The sequence below is a fragment of the Periophthalmus magnuspinnatus genome, chromosome 9 (genome assembly GCF_009829125.3).
Source record: "Periophthalmus magnuspinnatus isolate fPerMag1 chromosome 9, fPerMag1.2.pri, whole genome shotgun sequence".
NCBI classification, from domain to species: Eukaryota; Metazoa; Chordata; class Actinopteri; order Gobiiformes; family Gobiidae; genus Periophthalmus; species Periophthalmus magnuspinnatus.
The window spans coordinates 18488026-18515829 of record NC_047134.1 but is presented as its reverse complement, the minus strand read 5'-3'; the positions used below and the strand labels follow the sequence as shown (position 1 = coordinate 18515829).

The following is a 27804-nucleotide window of genomic DNA, read 5'->3' as shown; positions in this document are numbered from 1 at the left end:
TAATCTACATTTCCAAAGTTGCAGTAGCTGTGGGGCACAAACAGCCCACAGCCACAGAGAGGGGGGAGAAGTAGTCTAAAAGAGGTCTAAAAATATGAAGACGTGCTGTTTTAGTCTGCCTTGTGCGTCGGAAAATAAACCCTCTTCACGTCATTCGTTTCCTCCACAGAAAAGTCAAATCTTTGTGGTTTTACCAGGCCTGCAAACTCTCAAACACATGGGCTAAGAATAGGGACCTCTGTTTAAAAGCCTCTCAATTATATTTCACGATAGAAAACATTACCCGCTCCAGCCACACAAGCACAAGACTTATAAGCTGTGTTATGCTTGGTCTATTAAGAAGAACCGCATTCAGAAGTCATTTACATCCAGTTTAAGTTTAATTTCAACTTTAATTTGTGTCCTTTTTGAATAATGCATTGGTTGTATATAGCTGCAGGGGTAAAAAAGCAAGGCTGCCAATCTGTGCCACCGACTCATCTGACTCCCACGAATCACTCACAACTCCACATTCAAACGCATTATAGGTGAAGTGTCTTGCCTAAGGGCTCAACAACAGTATGCACCTTTGCCACACTGGTTCAATTCTGGGATTAAATATATTCCAGGCTACTTTTTCTGTCAGAGTTAAGTCTTATACTGTAGTTTCATCCTTAAAATTATCTTATTTGTTTGTTTATTGCTATACTACTTCCATTATATATATATTATCCTATATTCAGGTGTAATTCACTTCATTAAAAGTACCAACTACTAAGTACATTTTGAGCTTTATTTGATCTGAAAAGTTTGACACTGTGCAAAATCACCACCTCCATAGACAATGACTGAAAGGATGAACAGAAGATTGAAAGAGGGGGGGGGGTTTGAATAAGTGATGAAAAAAAACAAAAAACTCCCAGCATCCCCCTCTTTCCTCTGGCCCGTTCCTCTTGTGGTGCAGAGTTATTTTTAGCACCAACAGGGAGCAACACGCCGCTGTAAAGGCAATCATTTCAGCTGCAGCACGGCCATCGCTCACCCACACGTCTCTGTCACAGCAAAAGCGGGTTACGCGTTAAGCTAATACAAGAGGAGGAATAAAATACAACCGGTTTATGAAAAGGTCAATGCGTTTAGATGGTAGGTGTCAATAGCAGCGGTTTTTAGAGGTATTTTCCACTATATATAAAAAAGTCACAATGCAATGTACAGTTTGGGGTGGTCCCGAGTTTGGATGAATACAGACTTATATAGTTATGTCAAAATCAATATACAAAACAAAAGTGGATTAATGGGATCAATATCAGAGATGGGCGGTACTCAGTTATATCTACTTGAGTAACTTTTTCATAAAATTGTACTTCTCCAAGTTGTTTTCAGACACCATACTTTTACTTCTGCTATCACTAACTTATTAAATCATGAGTAAAATGTTACATCCAAACAGTTACTTTTATAATCACTCTTGAGTTGTAGTTTCTAAAAATACTTCTTTCATATTCCTTGGACCACTTATTTGTACTTCAACTTGAGTGATATTTACTCTTACTCTTAAGGTTTTGACTACTGTACCCATCTATTACCAATTCATGTGAGAGCAGTTCCGTTTACTATCTCAAAAAAACTAGAAATTGTAACTATGTAATTACAAACTACATAATAAACTACTAATACATGTTACATTTCTGTGTGTTCTGAATCTAGATGAAATATGATACACAGAATATTTCAAAATGGACACACACCTTAACTTTTGGCAACTTCATTCTTCTTCACTTGTCCTTGCTTTACTTACCACGTTTAAGTATTGCTAAACAATATTCTACACTTCCCAAAGGTCACACTGCGGTGCCATTTTGCAGGACGTCTCTTGCACTAACAACAAAAGCTCATCTCGAAGTGTGCATACCAGTTTAAATGTGCCAAGTTAGACGTATCGTGATGAGGATTAGTCTATAGACACACACACACGCTTATCCTATACGCACATAGACAACTGCTTTATTCCCCAGATGACATTTACCCAGTCAAGATGCAGGCACCGGAAGATAGCAACTGAATCAATATTGAAGCTCCCCTTAAAAGAGTTTTGATACAATTCATTACATGGAGCAGCAAGCCTCAAAAATCAATGTGTACATGCCATTGGATTTTCTGTGCTGTATATCTTCCATTCAAAGAACAAAATAGATGTTTTATTTTTTGTGTGTCATTTTGACCCTATATGAAATTCTTTTGAGCTGAAAGTTTTAAAAAAGCCAAATAGTTTTATTAAAGTTTTGTTGAATCAAAACTAAAAGTATATATTTGCAGCCACACCACTGACTTTTTATAGTAATATAATTATTTTTGTTTAAGCATATCCATACAGTTAAACAACTCACATTTTTTTCTAGAATTATTCACTTCATTAAGATTCTGTCAATGATTAATGTAATTATATTTTTGAGCAATTGTATTTCCTTGGATCAATAAAGTTTGACTAAGTCTAAGTCCAAGTATGTTCACTTTCAGCATGGATCACATGACCTTGATTCACCAGTCAGCAGTTTATATCTGATCGGTAATGTTCATTTTCATAATCCTCCAACAGCACTAAAAGACTTATTCAGTATAAGGGATTCACGTCTATAGAAACAGTGGAACAATTTTTATCAGACCATGATAGAATAAGGGATTTGTTACCAATTTTACCTTGATCCTGGAAATATAAGCTGCGTGTGATTGAAAGTGTATTAAAGAAGTTCTTTTAAAAATCATTTTCACCCTACTATGTGTTAAAAATGCCTGAACCCAATTAGGCTGACAGAGTAACACCAAGCGGGCCCACGTGTACTCCAGTGCCATGTTTAAGAAGCTTACATAACTTAATCCATATGGAAGATCATTTGTGGGATAAAAATAGAATATTGGAAGCACTTTGTCAGGAAAGTAATGAAAACATCAATTAAAATGTAATGATGACAAAGTAATCTATTTTAAACACTGTATGTCACCAAGAGCACATAAACATGTGGCTTATTTGCATAGAAACTCCTTTTTACAATGTATCTGCAGTGATTAAAGGTGTCATAACTTCAGATGGAGGATAAGGGTCTATACCAGTGGTGCTCAGACTTTTTCAGTATGTGAGCTACTTTTAAAATGATCGTGTCTGAAAGATCTACCACCTAATACAAAAATGTTAAACATATATTTATTTGTAAATGTATTATGAATTCTTACATGTACAGTGCATTTTGATGTACTTTGCACAACATCATGAGATAATACAGCACAACACAATTGAACTTCCTACATGTTCAGAATTACTTGAATGATGATTACTGACTCTGACTCTGACTGCACTGAATAGAATCAGTGAGGGATGCATAGTTCGGGCAGTAGCTTCTGACAGCCAGGAGTAAAACTGCATTTTTCGTTTGAAAGCGATAACAGAGCTAATCATGTTGATTACGGTTTTGTCTTTTTTATAGCCATAAAAATCATGTTAAACGAAGTATCAGAATTTACTGCATTTTTTCACACAACTACTTCTATTTTACACATCCATCCGTATTTTTTCTTTTACGCATCGAATAAATGACTGGGAAAATCCCCGCAGCCCCGCGCTCTCATTCGTCACCTTCGAGGGACAACAGAGGCAGATTATCGTAATGATGGTAAAATATTTAGATAGCCCCATGTCTCCGCTTTGAGACGCCGTTTGAATTTACATGAGAGCACGACTGGGCACGGAGTTACGCTGCCGGAAAGTCCACAACCGCGCTCTATCAGCGACGATAGGATCCGACGCTATGGGGTTAAACTAACTCGTGCTTGTTTATGCGTGTGCAGCGTCCATGATGTCACCTAGGGTCAGGTGTAATCTGACTGGTTGTCCTGTATATTAGTCATGTGACTGGATGGATGACGGGACGTGATCTACCCAAAATGCCTTCGCGATCGACTGGTAGATCGCGATCGACGTAATGAACACCCCTGGTCTATACACTATGGGAGATTCACAATTTTTTAAAGAAATATCCAACTGTCATCCACAAATGTTCAAAGTTATTATTTATTAACCCTTATACCTGAAAAACCATGTACACTGGGAGTGCTTCATTCAAACTGTGTGTTTTGTTTTATAAACTGCCATAAAATCCTGAAACATTAATTGTTTTCAGTGGTTATTTTCCACATGAAGGGGTTTTCTTTAAAATGGCATATTAGGATTAGAAATTATTACAATTTAGATGATAATTAGATGCTAGTTTGAAAAAAAAAAAAAGTTAATTCCATTACAGGACTTGTGGGTGTTCAGTGTGAATATGGACTTTAGGGATTTTTTTGGTTTGAGTCACAAAATCACATCATCAAATGTTAATATTTTTCAAATGGTACATCATTTTTTACAAAAATCCATTGGGTTCACTCCAGAAAAATGAAAACTTGCACCAAAATTATTTTCACCTTGATTTTTAGAGTAAGGGTTAAAAAAATGGGTTTATAATGGAAGTCAGTGGATGCACAAATTCCCTAAACACGCTGAAAGCTCATTCAAAACTCACGTCGCTACAACTGGTCTGATCAGGATGAAACTCACACATGTCTAAAGTTATCACGATAAATGTACCTTTAGATACACACATTTCCCTTAACGAGGCACAAGGGCTAATTTTCCACAGTAATCATGTGGTTCAAACTCTTTTCACGTGTTCATGGTGGAATAATGGCACCACTTCCATGGTTAAACAACAAGTTCACTTTTGTTTATTTATGCCAACAGAGACGATATTGATATCACTATAACTTCAATCCCATTTTTGTTTCATGATATAGGAATTGTGCAACTGGAATCGAGACTATTACAACAATGAACATTTAGAATAGAATTTATAGCTATTGAAGAGATATTATATAAAACGGTCTTACCTGTGATGAGTTCTCTGACCTCCATGTCGTTGGTCTTTCTCAGCAGTCGAATGAGCGCTGGGATGCCGTCACAGTTTTTGATGGCCACTTTGTTGTCATTATCCTTCCCGTAGGAGATATTACGCAGTGCTCCACACGCTTTACGATGCACCTCAGATTTTGGGTGGTCCAGGAGCCCCACCAGCACCGGTATTCCCTTCAACTGACGCACATCTTTCTTAATTTTATCATTTTCGTAGCACAGATGCTGCAGGTAAGCGGCCGCATTAGATTTCACGGGGTCGATGGGGTGACCTAGCATAGCGATGACTTCGGGTAGATCGGGGTCCCTCCAGCGTGGGTCTTTGCGGATGCTGTCAATGGAGGGCGAGCGTCGGCCGCCCATGCGATCGAGGCTGGCCATGCTTCCTCTCTCGGGCTGGGCGAGCGGGGCAGAGTACATGCTGTGGATGTACGGGTGGTGGCGATCATCGATTAACTCTGTATCAATGGGCTCGTCTGGGTAGCCCCTGAAAAATAAGAAAGACGGGAGGCACTGAGAATAAAGTGATAAAAAAGTAGTATTTAGAGGTAACATAAGGTCAAAGGTATTGGGATGTTTAGTTTTACCGAAGGTACAAAGTCCTACAAGGGTAAAACAATAAAGACGTAACAAAAACGTAGCTCCAAATAAGTAGAGATTCAGTTTTTTCTAATTGTTAATGAGTTTGTTAATGGGTTTTTTAATGAAAAAGTCAATTCTCTGTCAGTAATGTGGTTTGCATTTCAGACTTTGTAGAAAGAAATATGACAGATTTTTGTGTTAAAAAGCATTGAAAGTCTGTCTTGTTAATGTTCAGGAAATATTGACGGACATTTTTATTTTTGTTTTTAATAAGACAAGATCAAATCAAACACTGAAATTGTCAAAAATTGAGATTTAGGAAACAAACAACTTATTTTTTGGCTGAAGCAGGGACTAAATCAGAACTACACCACAACAAAGCAAAATCTAAACAACTAAACCAGAAAAAAAACATCAAAGTTGACCAAGACGTTCATGTGATAGACTTACGAAATCACATTTAAATTTAAGCCATAAAAAATGTGTCTTTAGTTTGTTTTTAGTTGTTTTGGGGGAATTTTTGGCAGTTTTTTTGCCTGGATGTTGCAGCATTCACCATAGCAATAACTTTACATTTGCAATATAGAGCTCAGCCTTGATGGTGACACAGACAGACTTGGGAGTGAAAAGATTTAGGCAGCCGCGGGGAAGTCTTTGAGAGGAGCCATGTGAGGTGAACACTGTGACTAATGAGGAGAGGGGGAGCAGAGAGGGGCAGGTGTACGAAGCCGCTGTTTGGGACCGTTATGAAATCGTCTGTCAAAGTAACCGCAGCAGCCATTCTCTCCCATGACGACAATATTCTAAACAACTTTTGGCGATTATTCATTCCGGTCACAAACACGTTGGACTCTGGCAAATGTACTGTAAACCCTGACAGAGCAGAAGAGTTCAAAAGGCTACACAGACAAAGGCTTTGAAACCAACTTCAGTGAAGTTTTTTTTTTCATTTGTTTTGAAGCCACCATATTGAAGAGAGAGAAAGAGAGAGAGGTTTTGATGTCTATTCCTCTCATAGAACAGAAGAAGCTCGGCTGTGGCCCTCGGGAAGTGTGGCTCTAAGTCTGATGCCCTGAAGGTTTTTTAATACTGGGTTCTATGGTATGGACTTGGTAATAATGTCTTGATAGTGAAAAGTAAGTTTGGCCATCCTCTAGAACACATATGTCAAACTCAAGGCCCGGGGGCCAAATATGGCCCTCCACATCATTTCATGTGGGCCTCAACAGGGTAAACTAAAAGGTATGATGGTCTTAAAATGTAATTTTATCAGGAGATAAGCAGTTATACAGCCACATTTTTACATCTAGGCAAATGCATATGCAATATTTGTAACTTGAACAAGTAATAAATACAGAAACAGTTAATTAACAAATTAAAAAAGTAGTTAGATTTATTTTACATTCGGCCCTTTGAAGGCAGCTATTTTGCTAATGTGGCTCCCGGTGAAAATATGTTTGACACCCCTGCTCTATAAGGATTTTGGTGTGTGTTTTCATTTGGAACAATGTTTTGATAACCTATTAAACATTACTACTTCAAACATCCTTTAAAACCCATAGTTCATTATGACACTGATACAAGGACTGGGATAAGATTTAAGGTGCACCACTTTCTTTATGAGGGATCCGCCAGGTGCTTATCTCCATGTAGATCACATGTAGATCACATCAAGGCCCGGGGGCCAAATGCGGCCCGTCACATCATTTTATGTGGCCCATGAGAAGATAAACTAAAAGGCATGACTGTCTTTTTAAAATAAGTCTATACTGCTTTAATGTGTGCACTGAAAATAAACTAATGAGATTTTCTCAGCAAGTGGAACTGAGAAATACTTGCTAATAATCATCACAAAATGTTCACGAAGAGGACAATTGTTGGCATGAAAGGAAGTTGGAAGGAAGAAAGGTGAAGGTGAATACAAATTTGTGCTTTGAGGAGAAAAACCTGTATGTTTTTTGTGTCATGAGACGGGGTCAGAACAATCTACATCGTGGCTAAGTATGCAAAAGTTAGTCTGCAAGAAAAACAACAAATTGTCCAATAATTAAAAGGCTGTAAAAGGCCATATTTGAAGCAGAGCTGAAGGTCTGTGAGCAGGTGTGTCCCGACCAGATACACACTTTAAAAAATGTCAGTTTATCACAGAAACCGTTATTTAACAAGTTAAAAAGTAATTACATTTATTTTACATGACATTCGGTTACATTTAGTGATATTTACACCACCACACAGTTACATCTGGCCCTTGATGGTGGCCATTTTGCTGATGTGGTCCTTGGTGAAAATGAGTTTGACGCCCCTGATGTAGATGATATGGCTTTATCTGAAATGTTTCACTATAAGGCATTACAGTGTACAGTGTAGTGCATTTATTCAATTACTGGTGGTTTTACTGCTCAAAAAGATCTTGAAAAACAAGAAATACATCTTTATACATCTGCTCAAAAAGAAATACATCTTTATCATATCATATGAAATAATGTCACCAGTTGTGTTTCACATTGTTCTTCAGGTGACCACAGCTTTTACAGTGGGTCGTGGAGATGTTACTGGTTTGAAACTTTTCCTGCATTGTTTTGTGAGTGAGGAGTGAGGTCGCTTCTCCACTCGTTCTCTACCTACTTGATTCCATAGGGATTACATTACAGGCAATACAATAACATCAATCCACCAGAAAAGTAGCATAGAGCACCTTTACGCAAACCCACAAAGTAAGTGTTCCAAACATTGGTAAACCTAATTAGGGTCAGGACAAGCAATTACTTACATGCTATGATTTTACACTATATGGAAGTGTGTTTGTGTAATGTAGTTAAAATGCTACGTAGAATAATTCGAATTTGAGTCATAAATCACCGGGCAATGCACAAATACTATCACAAACCTTATTAGTAAGCCTACTGGGGGATCACTGCTCTTTCTCACTGCAGTGGAAAACTTCGACAAAAAACTGTATTGCCTATAAACACAAGCAAAAGTTCAGGAACCCAATTTTAAAGATTTATTGCTTATTTAAGGAGTGCTACTAGCTTTACTGATTATAGATTCTGTTTTTACCCCAGGACTCTATTTCAAACATGTAAACTAGAGGGGGCAAGTTCTTTGGAGTGACAAAGTACTGTCCCACAGAGCAGGATACTTTTCAAACATATGTGTGAAAAGTTATGGCACGGGTAGTGAAATTTAATTAGGGTTGTGTACTTATGCATAGCCTTTATCTGTTCCCCACGCTCCCCGCAGCTTGAGACTTGTTTATCCATGTTAAATAATCCAGCTGGTCGCCTCTCGCAATCTTTGATGTATGGCGGTTGGTAGTACAACAAAATGGTGGCTATCGCTGCTGGTAGACAGGGAATTCTATACGAGTTCTAATTTTAATGAGTTTTATGTTAATTATGTGTTCTTACAGTTGGGGAAGATGGGGGAGTTCTCTGCGTGGCATCCTAGCCCGTCTCTAGCATATTAGGTTTGCTTGCCATAATGAGTGAGCATGATTTGATGAAGTGTAAAGATCTGAACCAGCAGGATGAAACTAGGTTTAAACCAGAACTAAACTAGGTTTAAACCAGAACTAAACTAGTGCTAAACAAGGATACAACACGGATTAAACAAGGATCTATGATTAAACTAAGGTAAACACTGGTACTAGCAAAATTCTTAACCAAAACAACATAAAATCAAGGTAAATTTTAAAAGGGGTGTTTCTACAAAATGGCCTGGTTCTGAATCTGATCAACCACCCCAGGCGCCACCCCACAGGCAATAATCTTTATATTTTTCTTAAGTATTTATATGATTTGTATTTATATTTATGTATTTATTTACAAAAAATATGACTTGGGCCGATCCTAGCAAAAAAGTCTGGACATACCCCTATGTTAAACCAGGTCTAACATAGAAGCACCTTTACAGCGAGAAGGTTCCAGGTTTAATTCCTTCTGTGCAGAGTTTGCATGTTCCCCCTGTGTCTGGGTGGGTTTCCTCCACACACTCAGAGTTGGACTATACCAGATATAAATGAGACCAGGACTAAACCAAGACAAACCCATGTTTAAACAAAGACTAAACAAAGTCTAAAACACAACAAAAGCAAGTCTAAACCAAAACAACTCACACACGGACTTTTATGGCTCATCTTTATGCAATTCACTGCCAGGAAAATCGATCCGAGATGAACTGAGAGGGAAAAACTGTGAGCCGAGCGATGTAACGAGACACTAAATCCCCCATTCAGATGGTTGGAAAGAGGATTAATGGAGAGGACGCAGGGAGCTCCAGCATAGTTCCACTCTCCTCACAAAGGCTGTTAGCGGCGCAGTGCAAAAATTAGCTGAATGGACAAACCTTTAGGGATAGACTTGCTTTTGTACACACACAATGGAGAGCTGAGACTTTGGAGGACATCTGGCATTAAAAATACAGCCTTAACAAGAATAATAACTGCAGTCAATATTATGATGGAAAAATAAGTCTAATTATGTTTTCAAAATGATGACAAAAAACACAATTATGCTGTGTGAAGTAAAGGACTATGGAGATAAAGCATACATCTGCATACATCATACACTGCATATGGGCATGGTAAACATAAAAAATAGGATCTATAGAAACAACAAATATAGTATTTCAAAGATAAATTCTGCAGGGGACACATTCCAAGGACAGCTTGCTAAGATTTGGAGGTTGGAGCTATAAAATTGCATGTAATTAAATGTTGTCATCGTCTATTTTTATTTGGAAGTAGTTTGTTTCAGTAAGTATGGAAAACTTTCCAACCTACAAATGCACCAACAACCTTGTCTCTCTTTATATTCTACACAGAAGTTCAGTCAGTCTGATCACCACCTCCTCCACAGCTTCTCATGTCTCGTGAATGCAGAAACAGAGAGGAAACGGAGAAGCTCATTCGTTCTTTACCATTTAAAACGAAATCTAGCTTTAACAGTGTTTTGTGTTTTGTGCTTTGCTCACTTATCCGACATACAGTAAATCTACTATGTTTTTCAGTCTCCTGTGATATTTTTCCCTCTCTTATTTATATGTTACCTGTCTGAACTCAGGGAGATGATACCAGCGTCCTGACTCACATCTTTGAAAGCATTAGAAAAGTGCACATTGTTTCTTGGCTCGTTATACCAATTTCTGACTTGTTAGTAGCCAATAACCGATATTGTAATTGTAGATATTCAAGGCAAGACCCACAAATTGAAGTTCACTTTTTAGTTATAACAAAATACTACTGATTTTGATAATGATAAATAGGACTACTAAGTTATTTTACTCCAGTTATGATTAATCCAGTCAGTTTTAACTTGTTGTACTGTGATTTTAATGTCTTTCTTATTCTGTAAAGCACTTTGGATTACCTTATGTACAAATTGCGCTGTACAAATAAACTTCCCTTACCTTGCCGTGCCTTAACTGATATTGACAGCAACAACAGAGCACGCTAGAACTAAAATATATAAGAAGAGGTCAGTCAAAATCCTCATTAGTGTACTTCACATTTAAAACAATTCCAGTGTTAAGCTAGAACATTGTTATTGCAGGGGAAAAAATACATGAAAGTTGTGTCTTATTAAGTCTAAACTAAATGCTTCTCTGTGTGGGCATCTTGATACACTCCCACACTGCAAGACCATCTGCTAGTTATAGACTGGTGCTAGATATTGGACAAGACAAGCCAATGGCAGGGGTGAAAAAAAACTTAAAGAGCTCCATCGTTATAATCCTACCATCATAACAATTGTCTCTTTAACTATCTCCCTCATTATCTGCGAGGCCAGCTTTGTGCACGCCGGATCCCGTCTCACATGTATGTGATGTTACGCTTGTGCCCATCGCTGCTTCATTTAGCTCCGTGACGCCCGGTCTTTGGATAGAACGGAGCGCGGGAGATGGGAATGTCAGGATTTGCATTTAAATTGGCGCCATTGTGAACGCGGGGCGGGTGTACAGAGGGATATGTGAATGAGGTTTTTTATGTGGCCAGACACTATGCTTGGAGAATGATTGCAGCAGATCACAGAGCTAGTGCTAATGCGATACTAAATGTTCAGGCTGTTTGTGTCCACACTTATCGCCGCTGCCATAGATGTGTTTGTTTTGTTGTACGTAAAGAAAGAGATCAAAGATAAGCGAATAAAAGCTGTAAGATATGCAGTATGTGTGTGGGTTGTACAATGCCTTTTATTATTCAGGATTAAAACATATGTATTGTAACGATGCAAGTGTATACTGTCAATATTGTATGCTCCATTTGACATGCGCCATTTAACATTTGAGAAATATATTTACAAAAAAAAAATTCAATCATGGAATTCAGGGCTGTGCAATTTGTCAAATGGTAATCCAGTCGAATGCAAATATGGTGTAATCAAAAAGACAATAACTTACAAGCTGGACAAAAACATAAGTCTCCTTCTACAGGCTAACTTTTCAGCAAATATATAACTGTTTAAAATAATTCTGATTCAAATGATGTCTGGAATAATCAGGATTACAAATGGAAACTAGGCCAGCCACGATAACATATTTTGAAGTTCGATATATTGCTGAAGTTAATATAGATGATAAACAAAAACATTTAAACTAATTAATGCCACTGACACAATGATCCAAGAGCAGATTTAAACCACTAAACTGTTCTAAATGTAAAATAAGGGCAAAAACACAAGTTGCAATAAATAAATAGCAGAAAGAAACCCTTTAGCATTTAGTTTGCATCTGTAATGAGTCATAGAAGTATCTAATTCAACTTTTTATGGCTTAAATCTCATCATAAATAACTAAAAACGTCCCAGTAAAGCAAAGAAAAAGTACTAACGATAAATAGTGACCCCCAAAAAATATTGTTCCATCTAATATGTATTGAACGATAAGTCGATATAGTAATTATCATGACAGATCTAATCGAAATCAATAAGGTCTTACCAATACCAATGACAATTATCAATCCAATCTATGTCTGATTTATGTGTGTATCTTAATAAGACTATATATATTCTCAAATTTAAATATTGATTATGGGACAATTTAGATGAAAGAATCAGCCCTAATCAGGATTTTGAGTACTTAGTTTTTCATATTCGACTGCCATTGCATTCATGAACTGAAACATTCCCAGACTTTATTTCTGTTTGTTTATTGTTGGTTTAGCCTGAAGATAAAGATCTGCATTCAGTCAAGAGTTAGTCCTGGTTTGGTACTTGCTTAGGCTCGTTAAGTCCTATTTTAGTGCCCTATTCATGTACCTCTCCATTTTAGCTTCTTCAATGCATGTAATTTCAGTTTACTCTTTACTCTGCTTAATTTGCAAACAAAATAACACATTCCCTTTTATTGATCTATTCCATTCTCCCCATGCCACATCTTCTATCATTTGCTTTCATCATATTTCTATGGCGGATACACGAGGCCCCCTTCCTCAGCCTGACCATAATGGGGCAGAACAGAGACAGATTAGCCGTAGTAAGAATCATGTTTGCATCTCATCTCCACGCATTTCCTCTGAACATCATTTATGAGCACTTCTCTGACAGCCCCTCGTGAGCTCATTTGAAATCATAGGCAATAATTGTTTTATGGCACACAGGACCCCTGAGTACAGAAAAGCTGGAGTGTTTGTATCATCGCTCACTAATTTGTTGGACAATATTTACGACTTTGATGGTTATATTCATTGAGAGATGAGTGACACTGCTCAGAAGTTTGCTTTGACAATGAAAGATGAGAAAAAATAAAACATAACAGACAGATTATGTTATATTATCCACTTTGTTTCATCCACTAGAAGTAATTGCGGGTGGCCTATTGATTGGCAGGTTAGTAGTGGCTTTTAGGTATAACATAGGACATTGTCATTGTATATACTGTATATTTATGTGCAAACAATACAAATGTATGGGATCACAGTGTTTAGGATTAAGATTATTACAAAAGATTATGGTGTAATTAATAGCATTTTAATTGAGATCCACATTCAGTCATTTATAATCGTCAATGATGTGTTTGCGTCTTTTTAGTTGAGAGGTCTATATATAGCCAATGTAGCTAATCCCGCATTTTATTCTTTTTTTTTTTTTTTTTTTTTGTGAGAGTGTAATAAATGGCACTGATTAAAAGTTTCTCTTGTATATGTTCACAGAATTAATATTGAATTTGTATTAGTTTTAATAGTTTTTAATACAACAATATAAAATAAAATAAAAAATGTGAGCAACAAAGGGAAAAAACAAACAAACAACTAAACAACTAACTAAACATATAAGGCAAATGATTAAAAAGAAACATGTTTTCCCTCTACAGCAGACAGTAGAGCCTGATATGTTGGTAGCACTTACAGCAGAGAGGGTCACTCAAGGAGAGATGAGCCATTAAAGATTGACGCCCTGGCCGTGTAGTGCAGTTCAAAAGCACCTATTCATCAAACTGGCATGAGGCGCATACACAGAGGTACAATCAGGATGGAGAGGCAGCAAAAATATAGTTGGTAAATACATATATATTTCTCTCGATCTCTGTGTAGGAATCTGAAATCATTATAATTCCTTTCTGCAACTAGAGATGTCACAATATAAATTAGTGTTACAATTATTGTGAGCAAAAATGTAACCATTCTTTGTGATTTCTGACACCATGACTATTTTAAGATCATCTTTATGAAATTAAACTTACAAGTAACATTAATGTGGCAAAGCAGACAGATGAAACAGCTCTTCTATTTTTCTCTGTATATTAGATTGAACTGAAATGACTTCATTCGGCTTTGATCACAATTATTGTTATTATTTTAGTTCTTATTTTTATATCGTGACCTGAATAACCAGGATTTGAGATATGCTGCAGTAATCTGAATGAAGTGCTTCACAATCTTTAATGAATAATGCAAAACAAATGTATCCCAATTAGGCATGGGATACTATGGAAATTTTGTGTTGCAATTATCATGGCCAAAATAATTGTGATTAAAGCTGCTGATAGTTTAAAAATGTTATGAATATGAATAATTTTAATTAAAATTTTATGAATAAGTTCCATGTTTAAACAACTTTTACATAATTGTATTTTGTCATCAGTGAAAACAACTATGATCCGTAGTTGATAAGTAGGCCCATCGACAGGAATTTGAGAGCCCCCCCCCGTAACAGTGCTTATGTCAGGATGAGAAAAAACAAGTTTCCTAAAATAAATCCAACATTTCAAACTCAACAATGAAAAGCTATTAAGTTTGCATTATAAGGATAATTTAACACAATATGCTAAAATATGTAAATGCAATTTCTCCATTTATGAGTGACAATCACAAAATGCTAAACACAGTTTAGTACTCCACTAAGCCCTTAAATGCTCCGCCTGGTTTCAAAGCCAATTTTCATACTCGTCTATTCTGCAATTTTCTTCCATTTGAGCTGGAATCAAAATTATCTCAAGACGTTAACCAAGAGAGTGAGGCATGCTTTTACATCCAGAGAATCTCATCTTTTTATCATCTACATCCACATGGCTGCATCCACAGATCCACAGCTCTGAGAAATGAGTGCACTGCAGTGAGTTGGGAAGCCATTTTCATACAAAACATCTTCATTTTTGTCAATGCCTAATTGAGGGCTTGCATTGCAAAGATAAGCTGTAATTAAAGTGTCTTAACTCCCAGATTCATTACGCCACTTTGGTACTACCCATCCCTTTTCTAGGAAGAATGCTAATTGTGTCGTGAACGCACAGGAGAGACATGATTGTAGAAAATTTTAACATGGAGTGAATGTAAAGATGGCACTCAACAAGGGCACTGCAAGTTTGATTCTTAACTATGATCTCCCTGACTTTATCTTTGTACCTGCACTACTTTGTCTAAGAAAGGTAAAGTTACTTGTCCCAGTAGAGCGATATTTATATCTTGCATTTTACTCTTCCTTCAACCAGTTCCACTGATGTAACTTATCAGTGGCAACAGGCAATTAGTGCAACAGCCAAGGACCTGTCTCCAGCCAGGATCTTGGTCAGAAGTACCTACAGTGAATTCTTACCAATTACCAATGAATGTGTTTGAAATGATGATTCAGTTCTCAGATCATTTTAACATTTGAGAGAAAAGCAGACTTATTATGCAAAAATGGAATTTTCAGAGCTTTTAACCATGTTATCGTTGTTTCCCTCATCATTTACCCTCTCAAAGTAATATCTCAAGTGATTTGTGCATGTTTGAGTAATCTTTAATTGCTTATTATAAGTCACCATATTGCTGATCAATCCCCATTTTCACTACCACCGGCATATGCCCACTGCTCTGTACTTACTTTGTTCAGTTTTATTTAATTGGTGATACATGTAGGATTTGTCAATGTCACATAGTCATTTTGGTATTTTTTTTTAAATTTATTGTTAGCTAGTGTGATATACAATTATCCATCAGAAGGGCCGACAGCTCCACAGCTCTTTGTGATGATGTTTATGGCGACCCCATTGGGCACCGTAGTTTTTTGAAGTGGAAGTCAGCAGACTTGTTTCTTTTACTTGTCATTTCAAATGAATATTGCAATTTAAAATGGGTGTCATAGGTTTTAACTATATAGTAGACACTAGAACAACACAACGTCTTTAAAACAATAGGGTTTATGTGTCTCATACATTCTACGACTAAGCTTTTGTTGTGTGTTGTTTTGGGGATTATCCTGATGACGATATACATGATATTCTGGAAAGTAAAGTAAGTCAAATCATCCCCAAAAGTGCAAACTCTTGTTTCTCAGATTAGACTACACTGCACATTTATGCTTGTTTTATGTGCACTTTGCTCTTGCTGGGCCTTTCAATCATTTTATATTGATGATATTTTCAATTTTGCCACCACTACTTGCAGCGATAGATGCAGGTATCGAGAATTGTTTTTATCTAAATGTCAAGGCATGAGTCAGCCAGGCGTCTAAGTGTCCTTTTCCCTCTCACCAAGGACCTATAGTTGGTAGTTTTCCACCATCTACTTGAAAGACATATGACGTTATAGCCCTGATGGAGCACAGTTGTTCAGGTTGTGTTGTGACACATGTAAGGCAGACCGTAGATTGCCTGTCACAGCAGCGCCTCTCTCAGTAAATGGGGGAGTGACTCATTCTCTCGACATGATGTGGATCTATTGACTGAATGTGTTTGTGTGTTTGTCTGCCCTCTGTAGTGGTGGTAACAGATCACAACATGAGTGTGAAACAGGCCAAAACACAAACTATGACTAAGTGATTTGTGGCCAACTGTGAACAACATAGAAAGCCAGTTCAAAAGGCAATAGCTTTTAGTACACAACTCACAAAAGAGCATTCAGTATATGTCTCATAAACCTGGTAAAAATGTAGGTTTTCAAAAAATCCTAATACTTATAAGCCATAATATGCAATAAATAAATACATATTGGCGGAAAGTTACAGCTAACGGTGTTACCACAAATGCAAGTCTCCAGCCATGCCATTGATGAAAACACACCAAGCCCGACAAAATAGGATCTAGGGTGTTTACTTTCTTCTACTACTAAAACTGTACACAGGGATAAAACTAAAATTTCCACCAGCTTCCTGAAAGTTGCTCACTTCTCTTTTCTCTGAGCATAGATCTCATTCTTTCTCATCTCTCAAAGTCCTAACATTCGAAGTTCTGAAATTGTGGCCCAGACTGCTTATTTTCATGTTAAGTTCTCATTTTATAGATCGCAAACTTTACACATGAAACCCCTGAATATAGCCTTCTACAAAATAGTGTAATGTGTAACCCAACCAGTTTTTTTCTCTCTGTAAACCAGGGACTGCAGATGGAAATTAGCTACTTAGCTATAATCTGGTGCAGAACATCTCTGTTTTAGGCTTAATATCTCTGTACATGGTCCCTTAAATAAAGATTAAACTAAACTAAATGTGTCCAACTGATGAGAACCGTATTGTTGAATTCGACTCATGTAGGGGGACCATATTGGAGGGAAGGGCAATTTTGGTCATACATGACTAGAAGAAATGTGTGTATCTGAACACACCTGCGCTAAATGGAGAGGCTTAGATTGCCACAAAAATCCCTCAGTCTGCTGTACCCACAAACCCCGGCTCCCTCTCTAGTTTCTCATCACGATTCTGTCTCCAATCATCCCCGCCTCTTTGGCCCCTGACACTAACACATGTTCACCATCCATTTGTGGGTAAATAGCAATCAAAGCCTTGTTTTCGTGTGTTTTTTTTCTCCCAAGCAACTCGCTCAAGAGGAAGAGACAGCTGTTTAGTTGTGCATGGTGTAATTGAGCTCCTTAATGGAAACAACACACAGTTTTTTTTAAAAAAAGGCTGGATCAATTGTAATCTCATGTAAGATACTGTACGTCCCCAGGAACACATAATTACCCATCCATATGCTCCAAAAGAGAATAGGCCACTCCTATTGGATCCTGGTATATCTTAATCCTACACATGCAGGAAAGTATGACATTATATCATTTTAGTTATTAGTTATTAGTTATTTTAGTTAAATATCAAAAAGGTTCTTAAAGGTGCACTATGTAACTTTTCTAGTGGAGGACACGCCAACTGCTTGTCCCAATGGATAAATTATTGCTTTGTCTGGAATGTTCCTGGAATCTCCTGTGGAGAGGTGACCCAACTTACAAGAATGTATGTTTTTAAAACATTTTTGGGAATATCCATCCATCCATTTTCTTCCGTTTATCTGGAGCGAGGGCAGCAGTCTAAGCAGGGACTCCCAGACTTCCCTCACCCCGACACATCCTGCTCCTCAAAGGTGTTCCCTCACTTGAAATTAACTCAAAACAATAAAATTGTCTGCTACGTCATCTTTGTCCAGCAACTTGTACAAAACTGTTCATACTCTATGTAGGCATGTCACAATAACACATGTAATGCTGATGAAAATAATACTGAAAAGAAATGTTTCCCACTGACACAATAACACTAAAGTAGGACTATCCCCCCCAAAATATTGTAAATGTACAATATTGTTAAAAAACATGAGTTGAAACAGACAGTCATAGAAGTTATTACTTCCACCTTCTTTGGCTGAAATATTATTATAGTATAGAAAAATAACAAAAAGTTTCTCACTAGTACAAAGAAAAAATATCCACAGTAAATATTGACCCCCAAAATAATAGTTCCAGATTTGCTCCAACAGTATCTCCGCTAAAATTGATATGTGGCACTGCAGAAACTTTTAATAAGTTGATTTGAGATCGCTACATTGCCCCTCTCTCTGCCAATGCCATCTCTCACTCCCTCTCTTTCTCTGCTTACACACAGACACACATTAGGGGGCGGGTCGGTTGGTGTCTTCACATTGGACATGAGGATGAGAGCGCTGCTGTACAGACAGCGTGACAGAAACGAGTCCAAGTTCCATCTAAGTTCATTTAATTTTCCAGAAAAATTACATGATTTTATATATCTTTTATATATCCTGATGTATGCATGTAGGGTTCCATCCAAAATCTAGGACCTTGAGACTGTACGTGAGCCGTAAGGAAGGAGGCCGAGGACAAGTGAGTGTGCGAGCCACTGTCCAGGATGAAACATCTAAGATTCATCAGTACATCAAGGACAAGGCCCCAACAGATGACGTGCTCAGTGAATGTCTCAAGACAGTAAAGTGCAGAGAAAGAGGTACTGGAGATACCACCATGGGAGGACAAGCTTCTGTGTGGAATGTATCACCGGAACATAACTGAAGTGGCTGATATCAAGAAATCCTGCCAATGGCTTGAGAGAGCTAGTCTGAAGGACAGCACAGAGGCGCTCATCCTGGCTGCACAGGAGCAGGTCTTGAGCACCAGAGCAATAGAGGTCCAGATCTACCACACCAGACAAGACCCAAGATACAGGATGTGCAAAGGCCCCTGAAACAATCCAGCATATGACTGCAGGGTGTAAGATGCTGGTACAGACACATCTGTGCAGATTACGGACTGGAAACCCCAAGGTCAAAGTGGGAAACGTGGGACTTCCAGATACAGACTAACAGAATGGTGATGGCAAACCAACCAGACATTGTGGTGGTGGATAAACAACAGAGCAAAGCTGTTGTAGTGGACATTACAGTTCCAATTGATGGGAACATCAGCAAAAAGGAACATGAGAAACTAGAGAAATATCAGGCGCCTGGAAGCTGAAGGCGTCAGTGGTGCCCATGGTCATCGGAGCACTCGGGGCAGTGGCTACAGCAGATCCCAGGAAGAAACATCAGACATCTCAGTCCAGAAAAGTGCAGTACATGTACTAGGAACAGCAAAGATAGAACCCTGAAGCTCGCAAGCTTCTGAAGCTCCCAAGCCTCTGGCAGAGGACCCGAGTGTGGAAGAAAGGATGAGACCACCACAGAGGGTGAGGATGAGAGATATATATGTAAAAATCAACCTGGTTTGCATAGTAATTAACAGTAGGTCTAACTGTATATATTAGGCTCACCTGACTCTGGGTCCATCCCGCAGTGGTTCCCTGTGAGTGCGTCCCCTGTTGGCTGACTGCAGCGTGCGCCTGTTTGCGGTCGAGTAATCCGGTTCCAGCTCGTACGGCTCCTCCTCCTCCGCTCCCATGCTCCGTCTATCATCCTCCAGCCCGTACGGCTCGGGCTGAAACCTCTCCGGCTGCGAACGATTCAAATCCACCGTGCTACTTCCCATCGGCACCTGGGGCTGGGCAACATGGCCATAGTCATCCTTACGAATGGGTAAAGTGTAGCTATTCTCGGGGCGGTAGCTGTTCGGCATGTAGGGGTACCGTGGGGGTCGGTAGTTGACTCCGCGGGATAGGCTGCCGTAGTTGTCTGTCAAATCCGCATAGCCGTCGTGCAGCCCATAGTGGCGGATGTACTGGCTCTCAGGGGTGTCTGCGTACGAGTCGTTGTAGGAGTTGGTGTAGCCACGCGTGAGGGTGGAGCTGGCTTGAGGGGTGATGTAGCCGCCGTTCTTCATGTAGCGGCGATCGATAGAGTCATAGCTGCCCAGAGGAGATGTTCCATCGGGGAGGGGCAAACCATCAGGGCCGAGGGGCACCTGTCGCACCGTCCGCGTGGTCACGGTCTTCACCATTTTAGTCACCTATGGAAGAAGACAAAGATATGTCAGGGAATGCTTTGTGATGGGAGAAGGTTATGTTAGAAATGTGTTATGTCAAAGCACACTAGAAACCAGAAAGGAATATCAACATTAGTTTAATATTGTGAACTAATTTGGATGGATTTGAATAGTTAATTTTTCCTACTAGACCAAGACACAAGAGAAAATATTTCTTTGAGGAACAGTGATTCAGCTTAGCACATACCAGCATAAACAATGTCAACGGTAGTGGAGCTGAAACAATCCAAGTTTCTTTTTTTGATAATTGTGTCTTGGATATGTCTTAGGTATTTTGGGTCACATGTCTGTGGTCATGTGACCCCACCGACCATTACAAAAGGGAGTCACCTGTTCCCTCATAATTTTACTCTTAAGCCCTGACAAAGACACAGGTGTTGAAACGTGTAACCTGATTCATGTCTCAATAAAAGACTTATAATTTTTCTACACAAGAGTGCCTCAGATTGTTTCAGCTCCACAACCATTCACTTTTTTTTACATCAGTATGTGCTAAGCTAAATAGCCTTTCCTCCATGATAAGTGGCCTCATTCTTGAAGAGCACCTGTATCTTACATTCTTCTATCTGACTCATTAGAGTGCCACTGAAGCCCTCACCGTATCTCCTGATTTTATAGAAATTATTGCTTATGTTTTTTGCTTATATTTCCTTTGCCTGGAATGTTCCATAGTATGCCAATATGACTTTTTGTCAGTTATACAGGAAAAAACATAAATCTGTGAGTGGGATCACCTTGCCACAGATCTGACTTGTAACCTGCTTGTTTCCATGAAAATAGATACGTTTTATGTAATATTGTGAAACATTCCAGACAAAACAATGTCTGTGTAGAAAACAATTAGGTGTCAGACAGGAAAGTTACATAGTTGCACCTTGAACTTGAATCATAACTAAGCTCTAATAAATTAAATTTCAAAACTGAAGCTACACATTTAAAGATCATCTGAATAAAAGACAATATGTAACAAATATATAACAAATGTTGATTTTTTTTCTTAATGACTTTATTGCCACTCTGCAAAAGGAACAGACAAGTTAATTAAAATAGGTGGTAGGAAGTGTTTACAAAGTCAGAGGGGAAATAGATTTCACAGAGCGTATTGATCTTTTAAAAATTAGTCCATAAAAGAAAAGGCAGCCCGACAGAAAGCAGCTTTCATATTGCTTAGTACAATATCCTTTGGTGGTTTACTCATGGCCATTTGATATAAGGACGTTATAAAAACAGGTTTAGAGTCTAATGCCTGGCACGGATGAGCAGTAATTGTAGTTATCCAGACATATAGGACACAATCGTTCTATAAATTCCTCTGGGAAAAAACAAGAGAACAAATACGAGGAGATTTGCAGTGCTGTTTTCCTAAAGATAGCCTGTTTATGCCTGTTTCTGTGTATAAACAGTGATAAGAAGATAGGCTGTTCAAATGATGAGATGCAGGGCACATTAAAGAAAACACTTCAATGCTTAAAATGGAAAGAATCGTAAATACTTTTCTAACCTTCTCATCCAAATGTCATATGTAAATGAGAAATGCCTAATTAGAATTAATAGGAACTGCGTAACAAGTTGGTTATTTATACAGTAAAAAGCAAAAGCCTCTAAAATAAAAAACAAACACTATATTTAGTTCTGTTTACTTTGCTTTTGGGTCAGTTTTGTTCACATACATCATCCATCACCACAAACACACACCATGAGCCGTGTGAGAGTTCATCAAATGATCAAAGAACTTATTTCTATGACAAAGCGCTTGAAGTGGACAGAGCACCTGTGAATATGCGCACACATGCTCGTCTACCCTATAAGCGGTGGTCTTTTCTGTCTCCTGTGACTAAATACACTTTGACGACTGTACGCACTGGTGGCGGAGGAGAAAATGCTTTTTGAACAACACAAACAGATCAAGGCCCACCTGTGCAGACAGACACAGGAGCTGTTGCCGATTTTAAATTGATCCAAACTGCCTCATCAGACGAACGTACCAAACTGCTCTGCATTTGCACAAATATACATGATCCGAGCACATTCTACCCAGTTCCAAGCACTTTTACTGTCATAGTGGACTGCGTAGGTTGGCCCGAGATCGGCCGTGTTAACACCGTGCTCACTCCACTGCAGAGTGTGAGAGGAGCCGCTCCGAGACCTCATGTTTTAAGCGCTCTTGGATTGGCCGTTTACTGCGGTCTAGAATAAAACTGTTGGATTCACACCGGCCCAAGCACACTGCTCTCAGAGTGAATGCTTTTATGTCAACTAGTGGCAGTCTGAAAACAACCTTCGTCAGGAATAATATGTTCTTAGTATTGATTCACAAAACATCTATAGTTCACAAAGGTAATATTGGTTAGTGGTAATGATGGTCAACAGCTTTTTTCACATTCACTTAATCAGTGTGAACTCTTGTGGCCCTAGGGAACATTTCATTCAAAAAGTCACATTCTATCTTCTATATGTATCTTACACTTTTACCTTTTACAATATAAGTCGTCTACCCATGCACTCTCTATGAAAGTCTGCCTATGAATCACAGACTGCCTCACTCACCTCCTCTTTGTACTGCCTGCCAATACAGAAGCTCATTTGCGGCCAGTGAATTCTGCTGTGGCTGATAATTGGCCATTTTGTCTGCAGCTATAAATCCATCTCCAACTTTAATGAGCTTTATAATAATGGAGTGGTGCAAGCAGCGGGGGTCTGATACTCTTCATGTTGTGGCTGAAAAAGGTGTTTCCGGATAGTTTATGTGCTAATGTGTTTAGTTTTAGTATCATGTGTATTTTTTTGTTGTACTTTACTTTAAACTTTCTGTGTAAATATACTAGTTAATTTAACTTCCCCAATTTCGATTTGGCTTTAGGTAGAAATAACCGTAGAGTGATACAAGAAGCTTTTGCACTAATCATTGCCATAATTTCTGGCAATTCTAACTGTTGAATTAGTAATAACATGTTGCCAATGCCTATTTAATTCAATATAATTTTACTTATCCTCAAGGGGCATTTCAACCACATTGAGCAGTTAAAATGCAACAATAATAAATGGCTCAAACTAAGGTAAGTGAGGTCTGTCAGGAGTATTTAAAACGAGAAAAAAAACAACAATACTTTGCAATGAAGGACTCAATACAAATATGCAGTTATATGCAATGAATACATTTGAAATAGAACAGAAAAGACTACATGTAACCCATTCGGTGTTGTAACTGCACCACAGCGAATTGTGTTTTTCAGCTTAAAGAGAAGAGCTACCAAAAAAGGTCATTCCTGCATGCGATCAGTTTAATTTGCAACACCATCTCTCTTAATACGCTTTCTATATTTTCTCCATCAGCACCACAATTTAGATCCTAATCAGGGCCGAGCTGGAGCGTGTAATAATATCAAGAAAGCCACAAGGCGTTTACCCTTGGTGTGAAAAAAAACCCCAGCACTAACCACATATGGGCTTTCCAATATGGCATCCTCATTAACTGTGGAACAAACAAACTTCAGAGGCCTTGATTAGGCTCAGCACGCCCATAACAGTGCTTTCTGTGCTAAGCCAAGGTTTATTTTCCCATTGAAAAGAGACGCTGGTACATTGTTGTATTTGCGCGGATAAAAATAAAATGTTCATTAGGCTTATTCAATCATCTACAGCATATGGTTAACCTTGAATAAATCAGTTGGCCTTTTTTGTGATATTGAAAACTGAACAGAGCAGATGAACTATGTGCAAGATCAATGCTAAAATGTTATCAAAGTGTTTTTGAATTACATGCTACACTAGGGCTGTCATTTTGTATTTGTCAGTGATATGCTTGGATCTATTTTATCCTCTGTCAAGGAGAATTCAGATTTTGAGGAAAGAAATCTGATATTTTTATTTTTAAAGTGTATTGTTTATGTTTAGGAAATATCGTCTTTTTTTTTTTCTTTTTTTTTTTTACGAAAGATATAGTTGCATGAAATCCCTTAATGTATACTGGCTAAAGGTTACAGCTTTTTCAGTTTTGAACAGGAACAGACGCTTATTATTAACATGTCATTGGCCAGAAAGTGCAGTCTATAATTCTCCCTCAAAATAACACTGCATGATGTGTTGTTACCGAGCGACAGTCACTATTTACTACAGTTGTGTACAAGCCTGGTTCAAATAAATCAGAACTTCAAGGAAAAATACACAACACATTTTGCAACTTGCGTCCTTGGCTGTCATGTACTAACAGAGGGAGCTTGTGCTTGGATCCAACTCTCCTGAAGTGCAATGGACATGATTTAACCTTAACTCAACACACAAAGGAACAAAGCGGGAATATATTTAGAGAATTAGATCATAATAATAGCATCATCAGTATTACTCACACCACATTTTAGATCCCCTGACATGCTTTTAACAGTGCACTTTGTCTGGTGAAGGGCCCGCTACCTTCTTGTCTGAATGGACTTTGTACTGCTTTGATCGAAATGTCCCGTGGCATCACCAGGTCAACTTACACGTGAAATCTGTGGAGCAGTGTCCCAAAATTGGGGCGAAACCTGGACTAATTTTGGAACTAGTCATGTACTAGACCAGGACTAAACCATGAATAGAACAGAACCAAACCAATTATACATCAAGACTAAACTGGGTAAGGTTTTTCTGAGCAATAAACAAAGCACCTTCAATTAAATAAATGCATGTTACATAAGTTTAACATCTTATCATCTGTGAAACATTCCAGGCTAAGTAATTATACCTCTACAATGGCAGACCAGTAACCCGAAAAGTTAAAAAGTGCACCTTTAAGTCACACAATCACAAAACACACACCAAAAACTTCATCACTGCCAGTTAGTCACACGTCTCTCTGCTGTTGACCAAGCTGTTAAAGAAGGAGGGAAAAACAGAAGGCGTCAGACCATGCACTTTACAGCCCTGTGAGGGGTTTCACCAGGCACTTAAATGAGAGCTTAAGTGGACACAGTGGTCCCAAGTCAGTGGCACAGCAGCAATTCTGGACTTTACAAACTCTGTGATTATGAGGTTCACAAATGGAAACACAAATGATTAGTTTCTATGCAATGCTGGCTCACTGTCTAAATGTGGATACACTAAAACTCCAAAGTTTTTGCACCACCATTCATTTTCCTGCATACATCATCTAACATTTGTGGTTGTGGGGCATGGGAATTGTTGTGCTAAAACACTTAACTATGGAGATACGCATTTGCTATACTGTAAAAAGTATTTTTTTTTAATGACAATCTGTGTTTCTTTGGGTTGGAGTTTCATTTTAGGAAGTAACCCAAATGATGATTAACAACTTCAGATAAGACTATGTAACTTTTTGGTGGAAGGTCTGTCACCTGTTTGTCCTGGAACGCTTCAAGTGACACCATCAGACCAAGTTGACCAAGTTATAACCCTGCTCACAGCAAGAATACATACACTTCAAGGGCTCAATAACAACAACTATTTGATTAAATGCAAGACAGATACGTTTAATGCCATATATCTTCGTGGAGACAAGCAAAAAGTTACATAGCGCACTTTTAAATCCACTATCCGTTCATAAATGACTTGTGAATGTTAGTTTATCAGACAGGGGAGCACCACAATCCCATGCATGTACGCTTTTCTTTACTGGTTCTGTATCAGCTGGGGTCTCACAGACGGAGACAGGGGTGGGGGTGCGGGTGACGGGCCTGGACTCCACTGTCAAACCCTCACACAGGATCACGGGATGGTAAGTTCGACGGGTGATGGTTTTGACCACTTTAGTCACCTAGAACAGGGGGAGTGGGGAAGAAAAAGCGCTGAGAAAAAACAGAAAATAGGGCTGCATCATTTAAAATACATAACTGTGATAACTGTGTCCAATTTTGGAATAATATGACTAGTAACGTTTTATAGCCTTGGACAGAATAAGGCTTTTTTTTAGCAGAAAAAGTTAAAACCATTGTCCAAATTCATTATCTTGTCATAATCCTCTTTGATTTTTCATTTTTAGCCCTGGCAGCCAATTACACCTCTTAGCCTGAAGTGATTTACCCTCAATTTCTAAATGCCACTGGAGCATAATTATTTTTGGATACTTTTAGTTTCGTGACAATATTACCACATATTTTCCAGAGGTGGGTAGAGTAAAGTAGAGTAGAGAAGTCAAAATTAAATCAAATATTATATAAGAACTTCAAAATAATATTCCTCCAGTGGAAGTATACAGTGGTGGTCCAAGAAATGACTCAAAAAATTAACTGAATCATATCTGAAGTAGTGGTGCAAGAAACAAATGATTTAATACTTGCCTTATACTGGGATGAGTAACACTTTAACTTAAGTAAGAGTACTGTTGAATTGTAAAATATATTACTCAAGTAGGATTAAAAGTAAAGTGTCTAGAAACTACTCTGAGAAGCCCAATTTATTTAAAAAACAAATTAAACCGAGTACTAGGCCTGTCACAATAATTACTATATTGATTTATCGTTCAATAAAGGGGAACAATATTTTTGGGATCAATATTTATCATGTGTATATTTTCTTTGCACTACTGGGAATTTTTTGGCAATTTTTTCACTTTGCAATAAGTTTTAAGCCGTAAAAGGTTTAGTTAATAGCTTCTATGACTCATTACACATGCAAACTAAGTACTAAAGTGTTTCATTCTGTTGTTTATTTATTGCAGCTCGTGGATTTTTAACAATATTGCACTTTTAAAAAAGTTTTTGTGGGTTATTGTAGGTCTTGGGTTATTGCGTCAGTGGCATAAATGAGTTTCAATATTATAATTTATCGTCTATATTTACTTCAGCAGTATATCGCACTACAAAATGTGTTATTGCAACAGTCCTACAGAGAACTACCCTCTACCTCTATTATTTGCACTATATTATGCGGTCCTCATAAAATATCAAAACCCAGTTATGTTACATTAGTATATATTTCACAGTTTATATAGTAGAGTCCTCCTAAACTGCATGATCTCAATGGTAAAGCATTCATCCCAGTCTAATGACACTACCATATGGCATTTTTCCTTATGTCCATAACTAACTGAGACCCGCTGCAGTCTGCTCCCTGTTGCGCGGCGAGCAGTGAAAGCGCTTTTATTTGTTTGTGTGGTCTGTCTTCACTCATTAGCTGCTGTGTACAGGAGAGAGAGGCACTTTTATGAGCCCCACTTGAGTTCTGAGTCCAAACCGACACGACGCGCTCTACT

General features: G+C 38.2%; 1 protein-coding gene across 9 annotated transcripts in view; it reads right to left on the bottom strand.

The window, feature by feature from the left end:
- The window catches only part of arvcfb (ARVCF delta catenin family member b), a 242411-nt gene that overhangs the window by 63667 nt on the left and 150940 nt on the right, over nt 1–27804 (bottom strand). For all 9 annotated transcript variants that reach the window (XM_055224502.1, XM_055224504.1, XM_055224499.1 and 6 more), the window contains 2 exons: nt 19951–20582; nt 4900–5408 (listed from right to left, as the gene is read on the bottom strand). In XM_055224502.1, the coding sequence (XP_055080477.1) occupies nt 4900–5408; nt 19951–20582 (1141 nt within the window). The remainder of the gene's footprint in view (nt 1–4899; nt 5409–19950; nt 20583–27804) is intronic.